The sequence below is a fragment of the Microcaecilia unicolor genome, chromosome 14, assembly GCF_901765095.1.
Source record: "Microcaecilia unicolor chromosome 14, aMicUni1.1, whole genome shotgun sequence".
NCBI classification, from domain to species: Eukaryota; Metazoa; Chordata; class Amphibia; order Gymnophiona; family Siphonopidae; genus Microcaecilia; species Microcaecilia unicolor.
Genome location: NC_044044.1, coordinates 25,386,241 through 25,409,278, shown reverse-complemented (window position 1 = coordinate 25,409,278; position 23,038 = coordinate 25,386,241). Strand labels below are relative to the sequence as shown.

The 23,038-nt window shown below is 41.5% G+C and overlaps 3 protein-coding genes across 3 annotated transcripts; 1 reads left to right on the top strand and 2 right to left on the bottom strand.

The window, feature by feature from the left end:
• Positions 1–846: 846 nt before the first annotated feature.
• On the top strand, positions 847–1,800 carry LOC115457169 (olfactory receptor 5V1-like). The gene has a single exon (XM_030186593.1). It carries the CDS (start codon positions 847–849, stop codon positions 1,798–1,800), a length of 954 nt encoding a protein of 317 aa, XP_030042453.1.
• Positions 1,801–6,384: 4,584 nt separating this feature from the next.
• On the bottom strand, positions 6,385–7,350 carry LOC115457168 (olfactory receptor 5V1-like). The gene has a single exon (XM_030186591.1). The coding sequence runs from the start codon at positions 7,348–7,350 to the stop codon at positions 6,385–6,387; it is 966 nt and encodes a 321-aa protein (XP_030042451.1).
• A 9,903-nt stretch (positions 7,351–17,253) lies between these two features.
• On the bottom strand, positions 17,254–21,020 carry LOC115457167 (olfactory receptor 6M1-like). The gene is made up of 2 exons (XM_030186590.1): positions 20,844–21,020; positions 17,254–18,219 (listed from the first exon to the last, which is right to left on the bottom strand). Exons 1-2 carry the CDS (start codon positions 21,018–21,020, stop codon positions 17,254–17,256), a joined length of 1,143 nt encoding a protein of 380 aa, XP_030042450.1.
• Between the last annotated feature and the right edge of the window lie 2,018 nt (positions 21,021–23,038).

Below are 23,038 nucleotides of genomic sequence, written 5' to 3'. Positions count from 1 at the left end.
CTTTTACAATTGAGGCTTTAGTCTGGTCCTTCTGGATAGCTTCCGTGCGTAGTGGATGCACATTAAAAATGAAATTACTGCAAGGACCATGCGGTAGCCGGGTGGTGACTCCAAATTCACACGCATTGGGTGTGCAGAGGTGTCTACGCTGCTTAGTAAAAGGGTCCCTAGGTTCTTAAGCTGCTGCACTAATCATTAGGCTACTCCTTCATGCCACTAATGCAAATTGGTAAATTGTCCTCTAAGAGGGGCATAATCGAACGGGGCGCTCAAGTTTTCATGAGGGCGTCCTTGCAGGATGGCCCCGTAAAGGGGCGGGGCAACCCGTATTATCGAAACAAGATGGGCGTCCATCTTTCGTTTTGATAATACAGTCGGGGACGCCCAAATCATGAAATTTAGGTCGTCCTTAGGTCATTTTTGAGATGGTCGTCCCCAGTTTTCGGTGATTATGCAGATTTGAGTGACCTTGCAAGAAGGACACCCATCTCCCGATTTGTGTCGGAAGATAGGCGCCCTTCTCTTTCACAAATTCACCTGTAAGTCTCCCCCCAACCCTGGAAAAACATCCAGGCCCATCTTTTTGCATAACTAAATCCAATCTTCAATTGAATCTAGGTGGCTAAATGTAGCTTTTCTGAAAGGGTGACATTTTCTTCAGTTCATCTAACTGATTTGACAACTCTTTATTTTGCAGAGCAATTTATTTTTAATTGATTGTCTAATGTTCTTTCCATATATTGGTGATAAAGTTCAAGGAAAGCTAAGATGCATCTGTTTCTTTAAACATGTCTTTTTTTTTTATATTCCTCTCATTCTATCCGCTTTAGACTAAGTTGCATATCAATGGAGAAGGCTAATCTAACCAGTGTCACCAGTTTCATTATCCTAGGGCTCTCCAGTCGTCCTGACCTTGAGGTCATGCTCTTCATTTTCTTCACCATTGTTTACTCCATATCTTTGGTGGGGAATCTCATCATCTTGATCCTAGCAAGTGTGGATCCTGGGTTGAACACTCCCATGTATTTTTTCCTTGGACTCTTATCTTTCCTTGATATATGCTGCACATCCGCCACGGTTCCCAAAATGCTGATCAACTTTCTGTCAGAGGACAAAAGCATCTCTTACCGTGCTTGTGTCGCCCAACTCTTTTTCTTCACCTGGGCTATGGGCATCGAACTCCTGCTGCTCACAGTGATGGCCTTTGATCGATACATTGCAATAGGCAATCCTCTACGATACTGTACAATAATGAACCGGAAGATCTGTATACAAATTACTGTCGTCATCTGGATCATTGGCTCCTTGAATTCAACAGCTCACACTTACTTTACTTTCCAGTTGCCCTATTGCAATGACAACAGAATCAATCACTTCTTCTGTGAGATCATGCCGCTTCTGATGATAGCATGCGGAGACACCTACGTCAACGAAATTGTGGTGTTTACGGCTGATGTCATCCTGGGGATGGTGTGCTTCCTTCTGACCTGCATCTCCTACATCTTCATCATCTCCACCATCCTGAAAATGCGCACGGCAGAAGGGAAACGCAAGGCCTTCTCCACCTGTGCCGCACATATTTTCATTGTTTCCATGTACTACGGTGCTGTAATCTTCACCTACATTCGGCCCCGGTCCAGTCTGAATCTTGATAAGGACAAGATTGTCTCAGCCCTCTATGCTGTGATAACACCATCCCTGAACCCCATTATCTACAGCTTGAGAAATAAGGAGGTAAAAGAAGCCGTCAAGAGGATTCTTAAGAAACTGGTGCCACAGAGGGTACAACAGACTCTGTAACATGAATTTTGGAAAACCAATAAAAGATAATACAGAAATGTACATAGTTTAAATTAACAGAGTGGGTAGATGCTGAAACTTTCCGATAATCTTGCTTAACTTTTGAATCGATCAGGTGTTAATATGTTTAAAGCTAATGTCTCTACTAGGAATGATCAGTTGATGGCTGGTATGACCAAACACAAATGGACAAGTTCTCCATGGACACAACTCTGTTTCTACCTTTCACAATCCTGACTTATTCTATGGCCTGTACCGACTTTCAAATTATTCTTTTCATACAATGGATGAATTATTATGAATGCAGAATTCCATCTATCAGTTATTGAATGTTATGTTAACTATTAAGTGTGGGCCTTGCCAGGCAGCAAAAGTGTTACATATGAAAACAAGCAAGTATTAGGTATTGTGATTATTATTAAAATCCCTTTGGGGCCTTATGTACTAAAGTGCAAAATGATTTCACAAAAGTGCAGTCACAATGCAAAAGTATGCATTGCAGCCATAAACTGTCATGCAAACCACACTTCGCACACATGTTTACATAAATTTTGCATTAATGAACTGCTGTAACACAAAAATTATGGAAGGCAGTTCATTAGTACAAAAAATGAGCATGAACAAACGACTTTGCAGGCCTGTATTCCTTCTTGAAACCTCTCCCATTCCAAAGGCCCAATACACCTCCTTCACCACCACTCTCCTGACACCCCCTAACATGCCACCTCACCCCAAGAGGTCCATGGAATATTATGGTCAGGAACAATCTTCATGTGTCCTTATTTAGCAATCTGACCCTTACTGGTAGTACTGTACTGGGGCAGCAGTGGGTGGAAATAGTTTCTGCCCCCATTAACTCCCAGACTTCTTGGGACGAGAAGGAATATCGGAAAGTGTCAGAAGAATGGGAGTGTGCAGGTACAGGATAGGCCTTTACTTCAGGAAGGGATGGGGTCCAGGAAGGAGCGTAGCTTTGGTTCGAGGACTTTTAATACTTTTTAGACCCACATTGGGGCTGAGGGGAATATTGGACCCACTGAGCCACCAGAGATCCAGCTGGAGAAGGGAACCAGGGAGCCTCCCATTCTGGCTGGTGGGCCCTTTACATTTGGCAGGTTGCTTTCATGCAAATAAAGCTATTTTTTTCCATGCATTGCCATAGTCTGGAACATACAAAGTGCCAGGTTGTGACAATGCATGAAAATGTTCTCATGAAATGTGGCTAGTGATATAAATGAGTCAAGGGCTTTTTTGCATCTCCTATCAGAAACGGATACTCACCCACAAACATTTTCACAGACTAATACATAGACACCTTTATTAAGTAAAAAAAAAACAAACTACAAATACAATCTAACTAAATAAATGATAAAGAAAATAATACCACAGAGCATTTTCAAGAAACTGCTCTACCAAGGGTTGAAACTCAGTACTACATGTGTAATCACTTATGAGATGAGTGATATTTTAAACAGATCTACCAGTAATTGCTGCTTTAAGCCCAGAAACAGATTAAATAGGTAACTGTATAACAGAGTACACCCCCCTTTTATATACCCCAGTGCTGCACAGTGAAAGCCTGTTCTATAACGGCATCCGGGCACCCAAATTGCATTATAAAACAAATCAAGTATGCACTTGTTATATCACTTTCATACCTTATGCCATGAGTTTATCTTGTTGGGCAGACTGGATGGACCGTGCGGTCTTTACCTGCTGTCATCTACTATGTTACTATCAGCGGCATAATCGAACGAGAAGAACGCCCATCTTCTGACACAAATCGGGAGATGGGTGTCCTTCTCTCAGGGTCGCCCAAATCGGCATAATCGAAAGCCGATTTTGGGCGTCCTCAACTGCTTTCCATCGCGGGGATGACCAAAGTTCACTGGGGCGTGTAGGCAGTGTACCGAAGGCGGGACGGGGCATGGTTACGAGATGGGCGTCCTTGACCGATAATGGAAAAAAGAAGGGCGTCCCTGACGAGCATTTGGCTGACTTTACTTGGTCCAAATTCTTTCATCACCAAGCCTCGAAAAGGTGCCTGAACTGACCAGATGACCACCGGATGGAATCGGGGATGACCTCCCCTTACTTCCCTGGTGGTCACCAACCCCCTCCCACCCCCTAAAAAAAATTAAAAATCATTTTTTCCAGGATCTATGCCAGCCTCAAATGTCATACCCAGCTCCATCACAGCAGTATGCAGGTCTCTGGAGCAGTTTTTAGTGGGTGCAGTGCACTTCAGGCAGGCGGACCCAGGCCCACCCCCCCTGCCTGTTACACTTGTGATGGTAAATGTGAGCCCTCCAAAACCCACCCGAAACCCACTGTACCCACATCTAGGTGCCCCCCTTCACCCCTTAGGGCTATGGTAGTGGTGTACAGTTGTGGGGAGTGGGGTTGGGGGGGTTGGGGGGCTCAACATCAAAGGTAAGGGAGCTATGCACCTGGTGTCCTGGCATGTGAGGGGGGCTAGTGCTCTATGAATGCTGGCTCATCCCACGACCAAAGGGCTTGCATTTGGTCATTTTTGAGATGGGCGTCCTCGGTTTCCATTATCGGCGAAAACCGAGGTCGTACATCTCTAAGGTCGACCATCTCAACATTTAGGTCGGCCGTCTCTTAGGTCGACCTAAATGTTGAGATTTGGGCGTCCCTGACCGTATTATCGAAACGAAAGATGGATGCCCATCTTGTTTCGATAATACAGGGTGCCCCACCCCTTCGTGGGGACGTCCTCAGAGATGGGCGCCCTCAGAGATGGGCGTCCCTGTTCGAAAATGCCCCTCCATGTTATATTGCTATATATATGAATACTGTCATAAACCAGCATCAGCATGCCTAAAATTTATCTACAACAGCGAAAGTTAGTGTGTGATATGCTACTAGACGCTAACTGCAAGGCATAATCCATGTTCGTTGGCCACGTCATAAGCCACCCATTCGCAACCTATAGTATGGTACGCAGTTACTTCTTAGTAAGGGTTACCTTAGTGGTATACTAACAGATACGGGGGTCCTTTTACTAAGGTGCACTGAAAAATGGGCTGCGCTAGTGTAGGGACATGTTTTGGGTGCGCGCAGATCCATTTTTCAGCGTGTCTGTAAAAAAAAGCCTTTTCAAAATTTTTGCCAAAAATGGGTGTGTGGAAAAATCAAAATTGGTGTGCGTCCATTTTGGGAGAAAAAAAAAAAACATAGTAACACAGTAAATGATGGCAAATATTATCACATTGAAACCATCAATGAATGTTTTATAAAATACTCGATTATTGTCTTTCTTTGGCATTTTTAGGACATAGATCATAGAAGTTAACCCAGCACTGTCCTTACGTTCCAAATACTGGAGTTGCTGTTGAAGTCCACTTCAGCAGTCCCGGTCCGAATTTTGCAGCTACTTGGTTAAATTCTGGGCATGGTCAGAGCCCAGTCAGATCCTGGGTATTCTGTGCTAGTATCGAGATAGATGCCCGTGGCAGTCAAGATATAGAGACTGTCACTCATGTCATTGACTGCCATCAGATGAATATTGACTGGTAAAATATTTGGAAACTCCTATTTTATCTTTGAAAATTTAAGAGATCATGTGACCAACCTGCTGTGCTGACTCCATGGCCAATCAGAATATCGGGATATACAAACGGATATGAATATGCAAGCGACACATGTGAATGTTGGATCTGCCAAGTGAATAAATTCATTCTGGATATCTTGTTAATCCAACTGGCTTTGGAGGGCCAACAGAACACCTTTGCGTGTCTCAGCCAAAATGAACAGACTCAATTTAAACATTCAAGCCAAACTGAAATCTGCTCAGCTCAAGGTTGAAGACAAAACCATTTTCAAATTCCTTAAACCTGGAGTCTGATTCTTGAACCATATTTACTGTGCAGGCAAGCGACTTCATATTCATTCATCCGAGCTGGATTTCACAGCTTTTTCACGCTTCGCTCAAGAAACGAACACACAACCACCTCTGCAAAATGGGATGTTCGGTTATAAATATTTATATCTAATCATTTTGAGATTATGCACAAAATATAAGGAACAGTGTAATCTTTAGCAGTCATGGCACAATAGAAATAGTAATAGTATTTAACTATAGTTAAGGGTCTGTGTCCGACATAGGATTGAGCATGAGGCACTTACCGAAGGCAACAGAGAGCCAGAGGTAGAAAATACCTGGAATTTGATGAAATTAATGTGTAGAGAGCATAACAAAATGACTCGCTTTGTTTTCATTTTTATGCTACTTGTTTAAGGAGGTCTTTTAACAAACCATGCTACCTGTTGCCGCACGGCTGTGTGGCATTACCGCACCGGCAGCCGCCAGCATGGCTTGAGATAAGGGGGCCTAAGTTAGACATGCAGATGCATTAGAAAACCTTTCTTGCCAGAAAAGGCAATCTCCTAAAATTCCCAAAGAAATGGAGCTAAAGCAATCATTGTCAGAACTGAGAAACATATTTATTTTCAAAGATTTTACTATTGGCAGGTCACAAGTAAAAGTTATTATTCTGCGATTCTACCATCTACTTGCTACAAACTTTTGAATAAAATTCTGCTAAAGAATCCATTGCCCTAGCTCGGTAATCTAACGAATGTCAACAAACAGGAATATAATCTATTTTGAATGATTTTCTTCAGCGCATCTTTTACTTCCTTGTTTCTCATGCTATAAATGATGGGGTTGAGCATGGGAATGAATACGGTATACAATGCAGACATCACTTTCCTTTGTTCAGGTGAGGAGCTGGACTTGGGTTGTACGTAAGTTAGAAAAAGTGTGCCGTAATATAGAATGACCACAGTTAGATGAGAAGCACAAGTAGCGAATGCCTTCTGCTTCCCTGTGGTAGAACGGATTTTTAGGATGGCCAGTACAATGAAAACGTAGGAGATGATGATAAAGAGAAAGCACAGCAGGCCTAGAATGATATCAGTAGTGATCAACATCACTTCGTTTAAAGTTGTGTCTGAACAAGAGAGCATTAATACAGGAGGAATTTCGCAGAAGAAATGGCTGATCCGATTGGGGCCACAGAAGGACAACCTAAAGGTTGCAATAGTGTGGGCCATGGCACTGACAGCCCCCACTGCCCACATCACACTGGCTCCTTGAACACACACTCTCCAGTTGAGGACTGTCCTGTAAGTCAATGGACTACAAATGGCTGCATAGCGATCGTAAGCCATTATGGTGAGAAGCATCATTTCGGTAATGCATAGCCACGTAAACATGTACAGCTGAACAACACAACCCAAATACGAGATTACTTTTTTCTCCAGTAAGATGTTGACCAGCATATTGGGGATTGTCGTGGAGGTAGAACCAATATCTAGGAAGGAGAGGTTACCCAGGAAAAAGTACATAGGGGTGTGAAGGTTATGAGAGAAATAGATGACTAGGATAATAAGCAAGTTCCCTAAAACTGCTATCATGTAAGCTAGGAAAAATATTATGAACAACAGAACTTCCAAATCTGGATCATCGGAGAATCCAAGCAGAATGAATTCAAGAACTATAGACTGGTTTGCTCGTTCCATTCAGCCGAGGAGAGTCCAAGGTACCTACAGCAAAAAGAAATTATAGGCAAGTGAAAGTTCAAAATTATGTACATATATGAAAGAGAGAACTAAAACAGTGTGACAGAAGATGATCCAAGCCCCAAATTAAAAGTACATCTATCTCTTCCCTTTAACATTATTTCTTTTCCAAAATGTATGGGGACAACATGGCAGGAGAGAAAAGAAGGTCCTCTGTTTCCATTCTGTGCAAAGACATGCCTGATTAAGAACAGCACAAGAAGCCCGAGATAATAACAGACCCAAAATCTCAGTGGTGTGGACCCATCTAAAACTCCCTAGTTCAATTTCAATAGAAAAAATCGAAAAAAAAGGGAAGAGGAGAGAAGTAGAAAACATAAGAGACCCTAAAGGACTGCTTTATGAATGTATTTTCCCATAGATACATAAATATTGTAATAACAGTCAACTACTAAGAGATAGGTAACTACTAAGAGGTAGATAATATTGTATCTATGACTAGGTCTTCAGATCGATTATCTGTTTAAACAAGGCATTATGGGGTATAACCCGCATGGATCAGCAGATACAACGCTGGTTGCCTTGTTAGGTAGGTTGGAAAGACCATAAATGTCTTTTATCTTGTCTTCCTCTCTTCAATAGTCCCTTTTCCCTGTGTATCCTCTCTGTCTGTCCTACACTTATCCCTTATTTGTCCTGTCTGTCTGTCCTGAATTAGATTGTAAGCTCTCTTGAGCAGGGACTGTCTCTTCTTCATGTTCAATTGTGAAGCGCTGCGTACGACTGGTAGCGCTATAGAAATGATTTGTAGTAGTAGTAGTTATTCATTTGATGAAGAAAGCATAGCTCTCCAAATCTAGCTACAGGTGTATTATTTTTTATTAAAATAAATTCATTTTTTATTATTTTTATAAAATAATAAAAATATAATACATCTGTGGCTAGATTTGGAGAGTTATGCTCTTCATCAAATGAATGAAGATACCTGTGGTCCATCCAGTCTACCCAACAAGGCAACCAGTGTTGTATCTGTTGATCCATTGCAGGTTATACCCCATTACGCCCTATTAAAAAAGATAATCGCTCTGAAGAGCTAGTCCTAGATACAATAACTAGCCCCCCTGTTTACTAAACCGTGTCGGAATTAGAGCATGACAGCTCCTAGCAGAGCTTCCTAAACAGGGGGTTAAGTTAGTCCAATAAAAACGTGTTTGTTGGCCATCCTTTTACAAATAGATGTGGACCAACACAAGAAACTGCAGATAGAAAGGGGGAAAAAAAAAAAAACAGTCCCTAAAAGAGAATAAAAATTCCTAATAAGATAAGAAAGAAGGAAGTTCAGAAGATGAAAAACATGGTGACTTTTTTTTTTTTTTAAGATCATGTAATTCTAACTTACCTCTATTACAGCCTCTCTCTTTCTTTCTTTCTTTCTTTGTAGGATTCTTGTCTGGGGGAAGTCTCTGTTTATAAAAGGTACCAGAGGAGCTCTGGGGAGCTGACTCTGATGGTTGCCTTCTAAGTAACTTTCAAAACAATCAATTAATCCATGACTGTAAAACAGGGATATTTAGGGCATTCTTTTTTTTTTTTCATGCATTCATTGCATGTGGACAGGACAAGGAGGCAGTAGTGACGTTTGAAATGAATTAGCTGGTCTCCTCAAAGTCTACTCTTTTCCTAAACTGGACACATACCTGCTGCAGTATCATCAATATATATAAATGGCGAGTGTTGTACTCACTCGCAAATGCGCAGTAGAGACCCTCTCTGCCCCGCCCCCGCGGCAATACGTGATGACGAGGGCGGAACAGAGAGGGTCTCTACTGCACATTTGCGAGGGACACCGCCATCGCTAACGCTCCCGTCGCCGCCGCCACCCACCTTCCACCCGGTCGGGCCCTCGCTCCGCTATTGAAACAGCGAGGGCACGCAGCACACAGCTCTACTGCTGAGCTGTCGTGGCCTTCCTTCTTCTCTGCCTGTGTCCCGCTCTCGTGTGACGTAATGTCGCCGAGGGCGGGACACAGGCAGAGAAGAAGAAGGAAGGCCGACGGCAGCTCAGCAGAGCTGTGTGCTGCGTGCCCTCGCTGTTTCAATAGCGGAGCGAGGGCCCGACCGGGTGGAAGGTAGGTGGCGACGGCTCCAGGGGGGGATGAACTCGGAGGGGGAGCGGCAGCGGCAAACTCGGCGGCGGGGTGGGGGGGCCTTTCTTTTTAACCCCCCCTCTTATACTAGCCCGTTTTTACGGGCTGAACGGCTAGTCTGATATATATCCTACTGTGTTTTTCTCTCTGGGGGGGTAAGTTTCAGGATGTTTGACTGAGACTCCTGGAACTTTTCTCCTCTGGGGGAAGATAAAAGTGAATTGTATTAATGCAGCCTTGGAATGATAGAAGTACCTTTAACCATCAAGTTTACAACAGTAATCAAAGCAAAACTATTGTCCAAAATACAATTATGCACTGAATTGGCATCAGCTTTCTCGGCGTGCTCTTTTTGGGTTTGTTGGTCTTTGGCTTTTTTTGTGTCTGTGTGTGATTTTTGGATATCTTTTTAGTCTGTTCCCCCATTTGATTTAACTTTCAAAAAAAAAAATTCTAATGCATGGTAAAACTTTTTAACGCTTTTTAAGAGGCCCCTTTAACTAACCAGCACACACAAAAAAGAGGCCTACGTTAGCCTCAGCGTGGGTATTTCCTGGCCACTTCAGCACTGTCAGTAAATGGATCATTTTTTTTTATTTTTGTAATAATGGCCATGTACAATTTTCCCATGAATATGGGGGAACTTACAGACACTTACTTTGGTAAGGGCTCCTGCGCTAATCCTGCGCTAATCAGTTAGCACACGGCAATGCCTACGTACTAACCAATTAACATAACCATGCACACTCTCTGCCCCCAAACATGCCCTTAACAATTAATAACAAAATTGATTTTTTAGTGCGTGGGTAGCGTGCAGACAGGGCAAAATTACGACTGGAAGCTTGACCCAACCCCATGGTAATGCATTTTAATCTGCGGAAAGCACATTTATGTCCCACTAATTCCACTGCAAAGAAAATAGTTTTTTTTCATTGTGGAAACTCAAGCGGATAAAATCTTTCTTCCCTAGAGAAATATTTCAATATCTAGTCCAATCAATGGTATTAAGTCACCTAGACTACTGCAATGGAATATACGCAAGATGCAAAGAACAACTTGTAAAGAAACTTCAGACTGCCCAAAACACAGCAGCAAGACTAATCTTTGGTAAATCCAAATTTGAAAGTTTCAAGTCCCAAAATACAGCCAGAGTTTAAAGGTGGAAAAATATCTATATTTCCGGACATATCTAAATGGTCGCAAATTAGAAGGAAAAAGTTCTTGGAAACGAAGGAAGAATCCATGGGGAAAAAAGCAATTTTTTCAGTTGAGATTTCCATGCAAATCTTTGCTCCTCTTTCAAGAGAAGAAATACATTTTCTATGAGCCTGAACAGTTGCGAGAATTTCTTAATGCGCAAAGTATTATAGAACAGTCATAGGATAAGAGGTGGAGATGAAAACGGTAACGGAATTCAAACATGCGTGGGATATGCATAAAGGAATCCTGTGCAGTAGGAATGGATCCTCAGAAGCTTAGCCAAAATTGGGTGGCGGAGCAGGTGGGGGAAGAGAGGTTGGTAGTTGGGAGGCGAGGATAGTGGAGGGCAGACTTATACGGTCTGCCAGAGCCGGAGATGGGAGGCGGGACTGGTGCTTGGGAGGCGGGAAATACTGCTGGGCAGACTTGTATGGTCTGTGCCCTGAAAAAGGCAGGTACAAATCAAGGTAAGGTATACACATATGAGTTTATCTTGTTGGGCAGACTGGATGGACCGTGCAGGTCTTTTTCTGCCATCATCTACTATGTTACTAAGTTATTTTGTAAAATAGGGGTTAATCCCTACTCATTTATTCTTATTTGACCTTTCTTATATATAAGCCATCTTCCAATGGCATTTATAATTTTGCTTCCTTCCTCCATATTGTGGACTATAATCCAGTGCAAAGATACTATCTTTGGTGGACAATGTTTATTTTGTCTATTTGAAATATATTTGTGGAATATTGGTACTGATATGTTGGTATATCTGTTCAAAGTTTACTCTTTGTAAAATTTAAAATTCAATAAAGAAAAGAATAAAAAAAATAAAAAGTTCCAAGTCCTCCCGAGAGAAATTGCTCTGGCTCCCAATAAAGGAGCGAATTAACTTCAAAATCTGCACCCTAGTGCACAAAATTCTTTATGGAGAAGCCCCAGGATACATGAACACCCTAAGCAATCTTCCAGCCAGGAATACATCAAGCACGTCTCGTTCATTCCTAAATCTCCATTATCCTACCTGCAACGGCCTCAAATATAAACCCACTTACGCTTCATCCTTTTCCTTTATCAGCACCCAATTACGGAATGCACTGCCAAAAGCTGTCAAAACTACTCAAAACCATCTCAACTTTAGGAAATTACTCAAGACCAGCCTATTTCGGAAGGCTTACTCCCAGGCTCCAACCTAAAACCCAAAGTCCTTCAAAGCAGCATATAAATGGACTATTTTGGATTCTTTTACCTTTGCCCTTTTTCCCTTTATACTCTGTTTCTTCTGTCCTCTCAGACTACCACAATTTATTGCATTTGTATAACTACTGGACTGGCGATAGCCTTTTCGGTATATTGTAAGCCACATTGAGCCTGCAAACGTGGGAAAATGCGGGGTATAAATGTGATAAATATTAAGAAAACTTTTTATGCCATGTGTGCTGAGGACTTTTTTACCCACTGCAGTAAAAAGGGCCCTGGTGCGCAGGAAACACAGTCCCCACCACCAGCACAGGGTGCCGCTTGGTAAAAGAGCCCCTGAATCTGTTATAGAGTGCCAGCGGATGGTGACGCCTGCCCTATGGCAGGTTTAAATATTCATGCCTAAAGTCAGTACCTTGTGTGCAGAACTGACTGCATCCCATAAGGTGCTCTAGAATGATTGGACCACCCATGACCTGCCCATGCCTCTCTCGCATGAACAATCCCCCCCCCCCTTTCCAGTTTCATGATTGAGCACATAGGCGTCATGGCTCTTATGCAATGTTTCAGCATGGTTTTGGCATGTAACTGCCAACTGCGGTTCATAACTGTCTTTGTAGCATGGAAGTTTCGTGCCAGATTAGTGCTGAATATCCAGATAGAACAGAGACTGGTAACATTATCTGGAGAGTGATAATATTTAGTGCCCCCTGACTAGACACCTGAATATCAACAGATAGATTGGAGATTTAACCCTATTCAAGTGTGTAATTGAAGGAGTAGCCTAATTGTAAGAGCAATGGCCCATGGCTGTCTTAATGGTCATTGGTCAAATTAATACAATTAATGAGACATTTTTTTTAGGTTATAATAAGGGAACCATTGTACAGCATTGGCTAAATATGCTGTATTGTCTTTTGCTTCCATCTGCTGGTTATTTAGAAGTTTGCAACCATGCAAGCATAATGAAATCTAAAGTTTGTTACCTTTCTAAGGCCCCGTTTTATTTATTTATTTATTGCATTTGTATCCCACATTTTCCCACCTATTTGCAGGCTCAAATGTGGCTTACATAGTACCGTGTTGGCGATCGCCAATTCCGGTTTGAGAAATACAGAGTGGTATTGCATTAAAGTTACATAAGTGACAGAGTGAATTAGATGGTCAAGGAGGGAGAATTAAGTTTTGTCCAGATCTGGTAAAAGTTTCATTGTGCTGTAGGGTTCAGGTGATTGGGTTGGATTGTTATGGTATGTCTTTTCGAACAAATTGGTTTTTAATGGTTTTAGAAAGCTGTGCTAGAATCTATCATAATCTATACATGGAAGGGAGCATATTAGAGAAGACCTAGTTAATAGGAGTGGCCTAGTGGTTAGGGTGGTGGACTTTGGTCCTGGGGAACTGAGGAACTGAGTTCAATTCCCAGCACAGGCAGCTCCTTGTGACTCTGGGCAAGTCACTTAACCCTCCATTGCCCCATGTAAGCCGCATTGAGCCTGCCATGAGTGGGAAAGCGCGGGGTACAAATGTAACAAAAAAAAACATGCAAAAATCCAGAAATCAAGAAATAAGAAAGATTGGGAGTAACAACATGTGAGATTTATAAGTTAAAGCCATGGATGGGCTTAAGAAAAAACAAGCAGCGATTGAGCTTTTGAAAAACTTGGGATGGCAAAGCTAAGTGCACGTATAGAACTGTTCAACCTGGCTGACTTTTTTGTATTTGATGTAGAAATACATTTTGGTCTTCTTTATTAAGACCTAGTTTAGAGTTTCATAGGTCTGTTTAAGGATTTGATGAGCATTTGAACTGTGAATTTATAAAATTATTTGTCTTCATGAGCCTGGACACTGCAGACTTTTTTCTCATGGTTAAATATAGATAGGAGAGTTTTTCTCTGCGGTGTCGGGTAGGTGGGGTAGCCGATGATGAAAGTCAGTCAGTGGTGTCCTAACTAGAAAGGTACCCTGGGCTTATGAGGCTACATGTTAATAAAGGTTATTTTATTGGTTCAAAGACTCATTAAAACCTATGTTATTAGGAGCAATTGGATAGGATTTAAGTTTCTACTATCACCCGCCTAATCACTTCCTCTTTCTTCCCTACTTAATCTCTACACACTACTAACTGTATCTGATTTTCTGTAATGACAATGTCATAACAAAACTATGTAAGCCACATTGAGCCTGCAAATAGGTGGGATAATGTGGGATACAAATGCAATAAAGAAAAAGTTGCTTTTGCTCTCACATCTGGTATTCATATTTTCCTATAATGGATACAAAAGACCACCAATAAGATATGAGGATCATGGTTGAATCTTTCCAATGTTCAAAGACAATTTTTACCACAATTGACTTTATTAGAATATCATTACTGATATCTCTTCTACTGGTCTATGGATGTGCTCATAATAAATTTAAAGGAGAGTGGAACTCTGTATGAGATGATTTGTGTTATAATGTCCCAAATTTCTGTCCTGTAGGTAAAAAGTAATTGACACTCATATAGCATGTCAGAAACTCAATAAAAATGTTTGTAATGCAATTGGCAACACACTGAATGAGAAAAATCCTCAATTCAACCCATATATTATGTGACATACATTACCTGTATGTATTTGACTAGACCAACAAAGAGTAGAAGTCATCTTCTGGATCTTATATTGCTTAATTGAAGTCAAAATAGATGTATACATCATAAAATATAAAGATTGCAGCATGGGAGTTGAAGCTAATAGTTGTATTGCTTTGGTATTGCAGCCAGCTCACTTGATCACCACAGACTGTTCACAGAATAAAAAACTACAGATTCTTTTGGATTCGTATTGGGTAAATGAAACTCTTTATTAATACTTCAAATGGAGAGTGTATAAGTCATTATTGCTTCAATCTGATTAAGAGCTATACATACTGACTGAGTCTAATTAGGAGATATGCACACTGATTAAACCATCTAACTAAAAGAAAGCTATATATATAGGCAGCTCCTTGTGACTCTGGGCAAGTCACTTAACCCTTCATTGCCCCAGGTACAAATAAGTACCTGTATACAATATGTAAGCCGCATTGAGCCTGCCATGAGTGGGAAAGCGGGGTACAAATGTAACAAAAAAAAAAAATATATATATATACAACATCACTGGTTCAGGAATCTCAGGCCCTTATCTCATCAGCTGGGAGGTCCGTTACAGCAAAGGGTCAAAGCCTCCTTACAACCAGAAACAAATCCTCTGCACAGCACGTCTGCTCACAGATGAATCCCGAAGCCTCACTGCAAGAAGCCCCCCCTTTTTTTTATTAAGCTAAAGCTTACTTTCAGAGCCAAGGAAATTTACAGGAACGTACTTGAGGGTGCAGTCACACGCTCTTGGTTCGGGTAAACAAATCACTGGCCAGGTGGCTTATCTCCTGAACTTCGAGGGTACCCTGCACAGACTGGCTCCCAAGACATTCCAATCTGTTTTTGAGATGTGCCTTATCTGAGACATTCCAACCTGTTTTTGTATGTACAGGAGAAAGTTACTTTCGGTCAAAGACAGAAGATTTTAAAGGGGTATTATCAATCAAAGGTAAAACTGAAAAGCAATTCTTCAACCATCCATCACAATAGCCAATTGACCTTCAAACATAATCAACCTCATTGTTCTGCTGATCAAATTCAGCTTCCCAAATAGCTTGAATAATTAAGGGTGATCATTGATAGTATAAGGGATGCTTCTTATACGTCTTGGATGCTATTTGTGATAGCTTTGCACCTTCTATTAATGGCCTAATCACATCAGGTACATCAATAGATAAAGATGCCAGGATAATCCCATAGATAACAACTATACAATATAATGTACCTATTTACCCATTAGATATTAGTTATAAAATAATATAGTTATATCTATTTATAAGCCTACATACTGAGCCAAATGTATAAAGGGGAGAACACCTAACTGGACTTATCCCCTGATAGTCAGTGCTATTTAATCGGTCAGAATGGCTGCTGACCTGTTAAATAGCGCTTAACTGACTATCTGCCAATACTCAGCAGGGGATACTCGGTTATCTTCCGCTGAATATCCCTGGTTAGTGGCTAGCCGGTTATATTGGCCAGTATAACCCAGCTATCCATTAATTTTTTAACCAGATTTCGCGGCCATATTTGGCTAGTTTAAGGATAAGCGGCTAAATTATTATTTATTATTATTATTAGCAGTTGTATAGCGCTACCAGACGCACGCAGCGCTGAACAACTGATACAAAGAGACAGTCCCTGCCCAAAAGAGCTTACAATCTAAATAATGCAGACAGACAAGACAGTTACAGGTGAGGGAAGTAATGGGTGAGAAGGGAGGAAGGGGCAAGGGGAGGGCAATTGTGGCTAGGAGCCAAAAGCAGTAGTGAAAAGGTGGGTTTTCAGCATAGATTTGAAAACAGGTAGAGATGGAGCTAGACGTATAGGTCCAGGAAGTCTATTCCAGGCATAAGGTGCCGCGGGAGAAAAGGAGCGAAGCCTGGGGTTAGCAGTGGAGGAGAAGGAGGACGACAAGAGAGATTTGGCCAAGTTATCTTTAAACCAGCCAAAAATAAACCGAATATTTGATGACGGTCACCGGAAACGGGCCGACATTGAATAACCGGGCTTAGTGCCAATTGTGGGAGCTGGTCAGTCTAACTCCCATGATCTGAATATCGGCCCCTTAGCCTATAATGGGAACTAGGCACCTACTGTCCTTTATAGACTTCCAGTGTAGCTAGGTAGCTAGGCAGAGTCAGGATGGGTTCAGGAGTTACCTGGTCTCAGTGGAAAGTCAGCAGTGGTGTCCAGATAACTATCCAGTTCATAAGGGACAGCAAAAAGACTGTCCTAAATTAACTGTGTAGCTATCTGAGTACCACCGCTGAATATCCTCAGTGCCTGGGTAACTCCAGGCAATTGTCTTCTGCCCAGATATTTAAAGGCGGTGATTGAATAATGATTGGTACTGAATATCTGAGTCTAATTTAGATAGCAGAAGTCAGCATTTAAAGAACTGGTGACTGCTGGCAGCTAAATATTGCTTCAAAATACTGTAGATTCCTTAAGTTTCATTAACTTTGATTCCTTCTAGACCAGGGGTCACAAGGATTCTCAAAGGCCACAACCCAGTTGGGTTTTCAAGATTTCCACAGTGAATCTAGATGAGATTGCTTTGCACGTACTACTTCCATTGTATGAAAATAGGCAAATCTTGAAAACCGGACTAGGTTGTGGCTCTTCAGGACTATGGTGGCCTACCCTTGTTCTAGACTATAACGATAGTAACATAATAGATGACGGCAGAGAAAGACCTGTACGGTCCATCCAGTCTGCCCAACAAGATTGTGTTCACCTGATTGATTTCCTACTAGTTATTGATTCTAGAAAGGCCTCTTTGACCTTTTCATTTCGTAGGCTGTAAATGAAGGGGTTCAGCAAAGGGGTGATAATAGTTGTCAACACTGCAGTTATTTTGTTGAGGTTTACTGAAGACTTTGATGAAGGCTGAAAGCAACTAAACAAAGAGCTTCCGTAGATGATCATTACCACAGTAATGTGGGAAGTACAGGTGTTAAAGGCTTTCCACCGCCCCTGGCTAGACCGGATCCGTAAGATTGTAGATGTAATATAAATATAGGACAAAGTTGTTAGAACTAAAGAACTTAAAACCACTGTAAGAGCCATAATCAGGTCAATGAGCTGAATGAGTTCTGTTTTTTTACAGGCTAGTTTCAACAGTGGGCCTATATCACAAAAGAAATGGTCAATAATATTGGGGCCACAAAAAGGTAACCGGGAAACCAATATAGTCTGTAGGATAGTATCAAGGAACCCACCTACCCAAGAACCAATGGCAAGGAAAAGGCAAAATCGATGGTTCATAATGGTAGTATAACGCAATGGGTAACAGATGGCTGTGTATCTATCAATAGACATAACCATTAAAAGAAGAAGCTCAGTAGATCCCAAGAAGAAATAAAAATAACACTGGGCAATGCACATAGAAAAAGAAATGATTTTATTGCCAGTCACTAGGTTCTGCAATGCGTTTGGCACAGTGACAGTTGTAAAAGCGATCTCCAGGAAGGACAAGTTAATGAGGAAGAAGTACATAGGGGTTTGGAGTCGATGATCTTTCAATATCAACAGAATGATTATTATGTTACCCATTAATGTTATCGAGTACAGAATTAACAGGAGCAGGAAAAGTAGAATATGGGTCTGCCAAACAGTTGAAAATCCCAGCAGGATGAAATTGTTCACTTTGGTCTGGTTCCCTTTGTCCAGTGTTGGCTCCAAGATGTAGTGTGATACCTGTAGAATCAATGAGGACTGGAATTAACGTATGTCATACTATGATCTTTCCTATTGATAGAATATTGTCCAAATTGTATGGCAATTAACTTGCATTTAAGAATCCTCTAACATCTAATCAAGCAAGTTTATTCAATCAATTTTAATCCATTCTACTTTTCAATCAACAAGGAGGGAAAGGCTTCAGATGCTCTGCTATTCCATATGAATTTTTCAGTTTGCCGTGCGAACTTCCTCGTTAACCAAAAACCTCCCATCTTACACCTTTTTCTCTTTCTTAATGTTTTTTTTTTTTTTAGTTTTTTTCTATTTTACTCCTATTTGCAGTCCATTCATATATGTTCTTTCTTATCAGACCGCTACTACATATCATAAGGACACCAAAGTCACTTATCTCAATTTAAGTGCTCATAGCGTTGGCTTGCTCAACAGAGCATCTCCGTTTCACTGCTGCTTCTTCAGGTCCCCTATGTGTTTTGCATCACAGGACTCCTGATGAAGGCTTGTAAGCCAAAACACAGCCCTTGTTGGGTCCTTCTACACTGCATTTCCACTGGAACTTTGGAACTGTATATTTGTTAATAAATTGGTTTACGTCATTCTTCATGGAACAGTCTCTGTTTGGTCACTTCCACTCTTTTTTTTGTTGTCTAGACGTTGAGGCATAACTGTGGGCTTACGCTACTGTTCTATAATGTAATCTGGACAGGCAGCTGCCGTTATGGTATATTTCACTTAGAGTCCCTCAGTTTGCCTCCATTATGGTGGCTAAATTTTGATGACCTATGCAGAATTGCCCCATAATGCAGAATCCTTTGCGAAGAGTGCACTATTGGTGACATTTACATAGTAACATAGGAGATGATGGCAGAAAAAAGACCTGCACGGTCCATCCAGTCTGCCCAAGAAATGTGCCACTTTTTTGTGTATACCTTACCTTGATTTCTACCTGTCTTTTTCAGGGCCCAGACCATATAAGTCTGCCCAGCGCTATCCCCGCCTCCCAACCACCAGCCCCGCCTCCCACTACCGGCTCTGTTATCCAATCTCGGCTAAGCTCCTGAGGATCCATTTCTTCTGAACAGGATTAAATGGGTCTGAGACATTTGTTCTAGAATGAAAAAATAAAACAGAAGAAAAAATACCCCAAAATGTATCGGTTGCCCATCCCTAGCTCCTATGTAACATTTACGATAAATATATACTTTGAAAAAATCTGGACATCTCCACTTGCACCTGCTCTGAAGTAGACATAAGTTACAGCTAACTGTTGGTTTGCACGTCAGGTTTGAACCACTGGTTGAAAAGACAATTGTGCTTAGTTGAAAACCACCTCGAAATTAGGAGAAAAAAAAATAAAGTTATTTTTCTTGGCCCCTTAATTGACTCTTGCTTAATACCCAGTTTTGTAAACTCCTGTCCTAACATACGTGCTGGCAAATCAGTAGCTATAAGAGCAAATGGAACTCCTTTCGTGCTCAAAATTCTGAACGATGACACTCATATTATTTTAATGAGTTTTACAGAAATGGTGTTTCTTGCAGAACATATCAGCACTTGCAAGTGCATTTCTAGGTGTTCATACGTATCGTTTACAAAAGGCTCCATGTAGAGGTCACTAAAACGTTACATTAAAATATTGAGGGAAGACTCACTGGTGGTGGTGGTGGGGGGGGGTGGGGTGGGGGGGGAAGGTGATGCCTGCTATTATAAAAAAAATAAAAAAAAAAACAAAACTAAATTGTTAATCTTGTCATTCAAATAAAGAAAATGTGAACATTCCATGTAGAATATGTGAATTGTTAACAATATTCAGGGTTTTTTTTTTTTAACAAGGGCACACTCACATTTTTATCACGCGCTAAAAATGGACGCCTGCTAAATATTAGAGATGGCCATAGGAATGCATTGGCGTCTCTAACGTTTAGCGTGCACTAAAAACGTGAGTGTGCCTTAGTAAAAAGACCCCCCCTCAATTCTTTTACAGCGCTGCGTCCGTCTAGTAGCGCTTTAGAAATGATAAGTAGTAGTAGTAGTAGCAATTCTGGTAGCAGAGCAGTGCGGTTACCTCAATGCAATGACCTTTATCTGTGAACAAGGTGTTGTATCTCATCAGCTGTAGATTTTGTTTTCTGATTGGTCCTAATCTCAGAGATTTTTTCTTGGAGCGCAAGCTGCTTCGGGGATGTTTTTCATTGGGTCTGTAAGGATCTGGATCCTTGCTTGCTTTCTCCACTTGAGTAGACAGGTGTGGTAGCTGTGTTAGTCCACTTTTAAAGGTAATCAATAGAAATAAAACAAAACATGGAAAAGAAAATAAGAAGATACCTTTTTTATTGGACATAACTTAATACATTTCTTGATTAGCTTTTGAAGGTTGCCCTTCTTCCTCAGATCGGAAATAAATGCCTTTTACGCTAGTCGAATTTTCACGGTTGTAATATGCACTGCTGTATCCTATCTCACGATTCGTGACAGAAATCTTAGAGAAATTTATTTCACTGTATCTGACTCCCGATTATAGGAAAGACAACTATTTTGACTTGGAATACAACTTTCCTCGAGAAGGGGGTAACATGAACAATCTTAGAAGCTTGGAAGTTTTCAAAGTTCTTCTACCTTACGTTTCTCGCAGTTGAAAGATTTTTCCGATACTCTGCATAAATAATTTTGCTCTGACCGATGGCTCCCCTGGCTTTGGAGGAAAGGAAAGAGATGGATTTGGGCTGCACAAGGAAGCAGGCTATAGATGGGTTTCGCTTCTTAAAATCTTTATCTGCTTTGAATTTCTTTGCTTTCATGTTATGCTTCAAACGTTAACCTTAAGTACTGAAGTTCATTACAGATCTGCTGGGATCTGCACATGGAGGAACTGCTTTCTCTCTCCTGAGAGCTGGTCTCCACCCATCCTCGGCAGCGGCACAGTTCAAAGTAGCCCTGTATACTAAAAGGGTGATTTTCTAAATCATTTTCTATATATATAATTTACATGATGCTTTTATAAAATTGTATGTATGTACATACATGCCAAAGTTTCTGCACTGACAATATGCATGATTGCTTTTATGCGGATCACACATAAGAATTTGAATGGAGCAAGGATGGATTTCTGATGTATAAATGAATGTTATGAAATATGCACATAGGAGTGAATTCTATAAATTGCACCTAAAACATTGGTGCTGAACTCCCTCCCCTGACTTAAGCGCTATTCTATAAGCCATGCCCACAGTTAGGCGCGTTTTATAGAATAGCACTTTAGTCTCGGAGGGGGGGGGGGGGATGCATGTAAATTTATGCATGTCCAGTGGAGCAAATGCCCCGCCTAAATTTACTTGCGGAACCCACTTATTCTGTAATTGTGCGTGAAACCCCAAATCCGTGCCCATGATCTGCCCCGAACTACCCATGACCCTGTCTAAGGGGCCTTTTTACTAAGGCATGGGAGTACCAACGCGCAGGAAGTGTGGGCCAAATCGAGACCTGCGCCCAGCAGTAATTCTCAGTTTGGCACACGCCAAATCCCACGGTAGAAAATCATTTCTATTTTCTACCGTGGGGGGGGCGTTCCCTGCAGTATTCAGCGGTTGGTGCATGCTGCAGGGTTACCGTGCGGGTAGCTTTAATAAGTATTAAAATTGTTTTATTAAAATGCATTATGCATAAAAAGTGAGGGCAACAGGACAAGATGTAGAATGGGGGAAAGAAGTTAGAAGCTTAGCACTGAGTTTCAGCACCTGCTAGTGGTCCCCGGTGAAGTAATGCTGACAAACTCCATTCACTTAGAATGGGCTTCGCCGGCATTGCCACATGGGAACCGCTAGCATGTGTTTTTTTATTTATTTATTATTTGTTGCATTTGTACCCCACATTTTCCCACATATTTGCAGGCTCAATGTGGCTTACGTAGTACCGTAAAGGCGTTTGCCCAGTCGGTGGTTAACAAATACAAAGTTGTATAGTGATCGTATGAGGTGTAAGTGGAGGGTCAGAATGGATGAAGATTGCGTGTTGTCCTGTTCGATCATAGTCATGCTGTGTTGGTAGGTGAAGAGGGTTACGTGGGGTCGTTGGGGTAGGCCTTTTTGAAGAGGTTGGTTTTTAGTGATTTCCTGAAGTTCAAGTGGTCGTGGATTGTTTTCACAGCTTTTGAGAGCCCATTCCATAGTTGTGTGCTTATGTAGGAGATAAAAGAGGCCCATAAAAAGACCTTACAGTCCATCTAGTCTACCCAACAAGGTGTCCAGAGTTGTATTTTGGCACTCTCCGGAAGTTCTACTGATTAAATGCTGGCATCATAAACAGGGATGTTGGTAACTTGCCTTGCCAGTCTCATATAGATAATTATAAGATGCAACCTTGAAATATAATATCATCATACCTTTGCCTCCAACATTAAGAATGTCTTCCCCTCCCCTACCACTGACTAGCATCATTTAAGGTGGGGAGGGGGGGAATTCATGCTGTGGCAATGGGTCTTAGCGTGTGTTATTTGGCCTTTAAATGACCTAAAGGCCCTAATACTGCTTGACTAAAAATACCACGGCAATATTTAAGTCACTGCAGGTTATTTAGTAATGAGACGCAAAAATATGCAAATACATGTATATACCCATTTTGACTGTGGTACAGGACTGGCCAGGAGTGACTGCACATCACTCCTGGCTGAACACCCCATGGGCCCTGAGGACCCCCCGGACCACCAATGACATGAGGTAGTCCTTTGGGGTGGATGGGGGTGTTTCTTCTTGTAAGAGTGGGTGGGCATTGTACTAAGGGGTAAGGTGGGGGGGGGGGGTGGATGCCTGGGAGGGCCTTG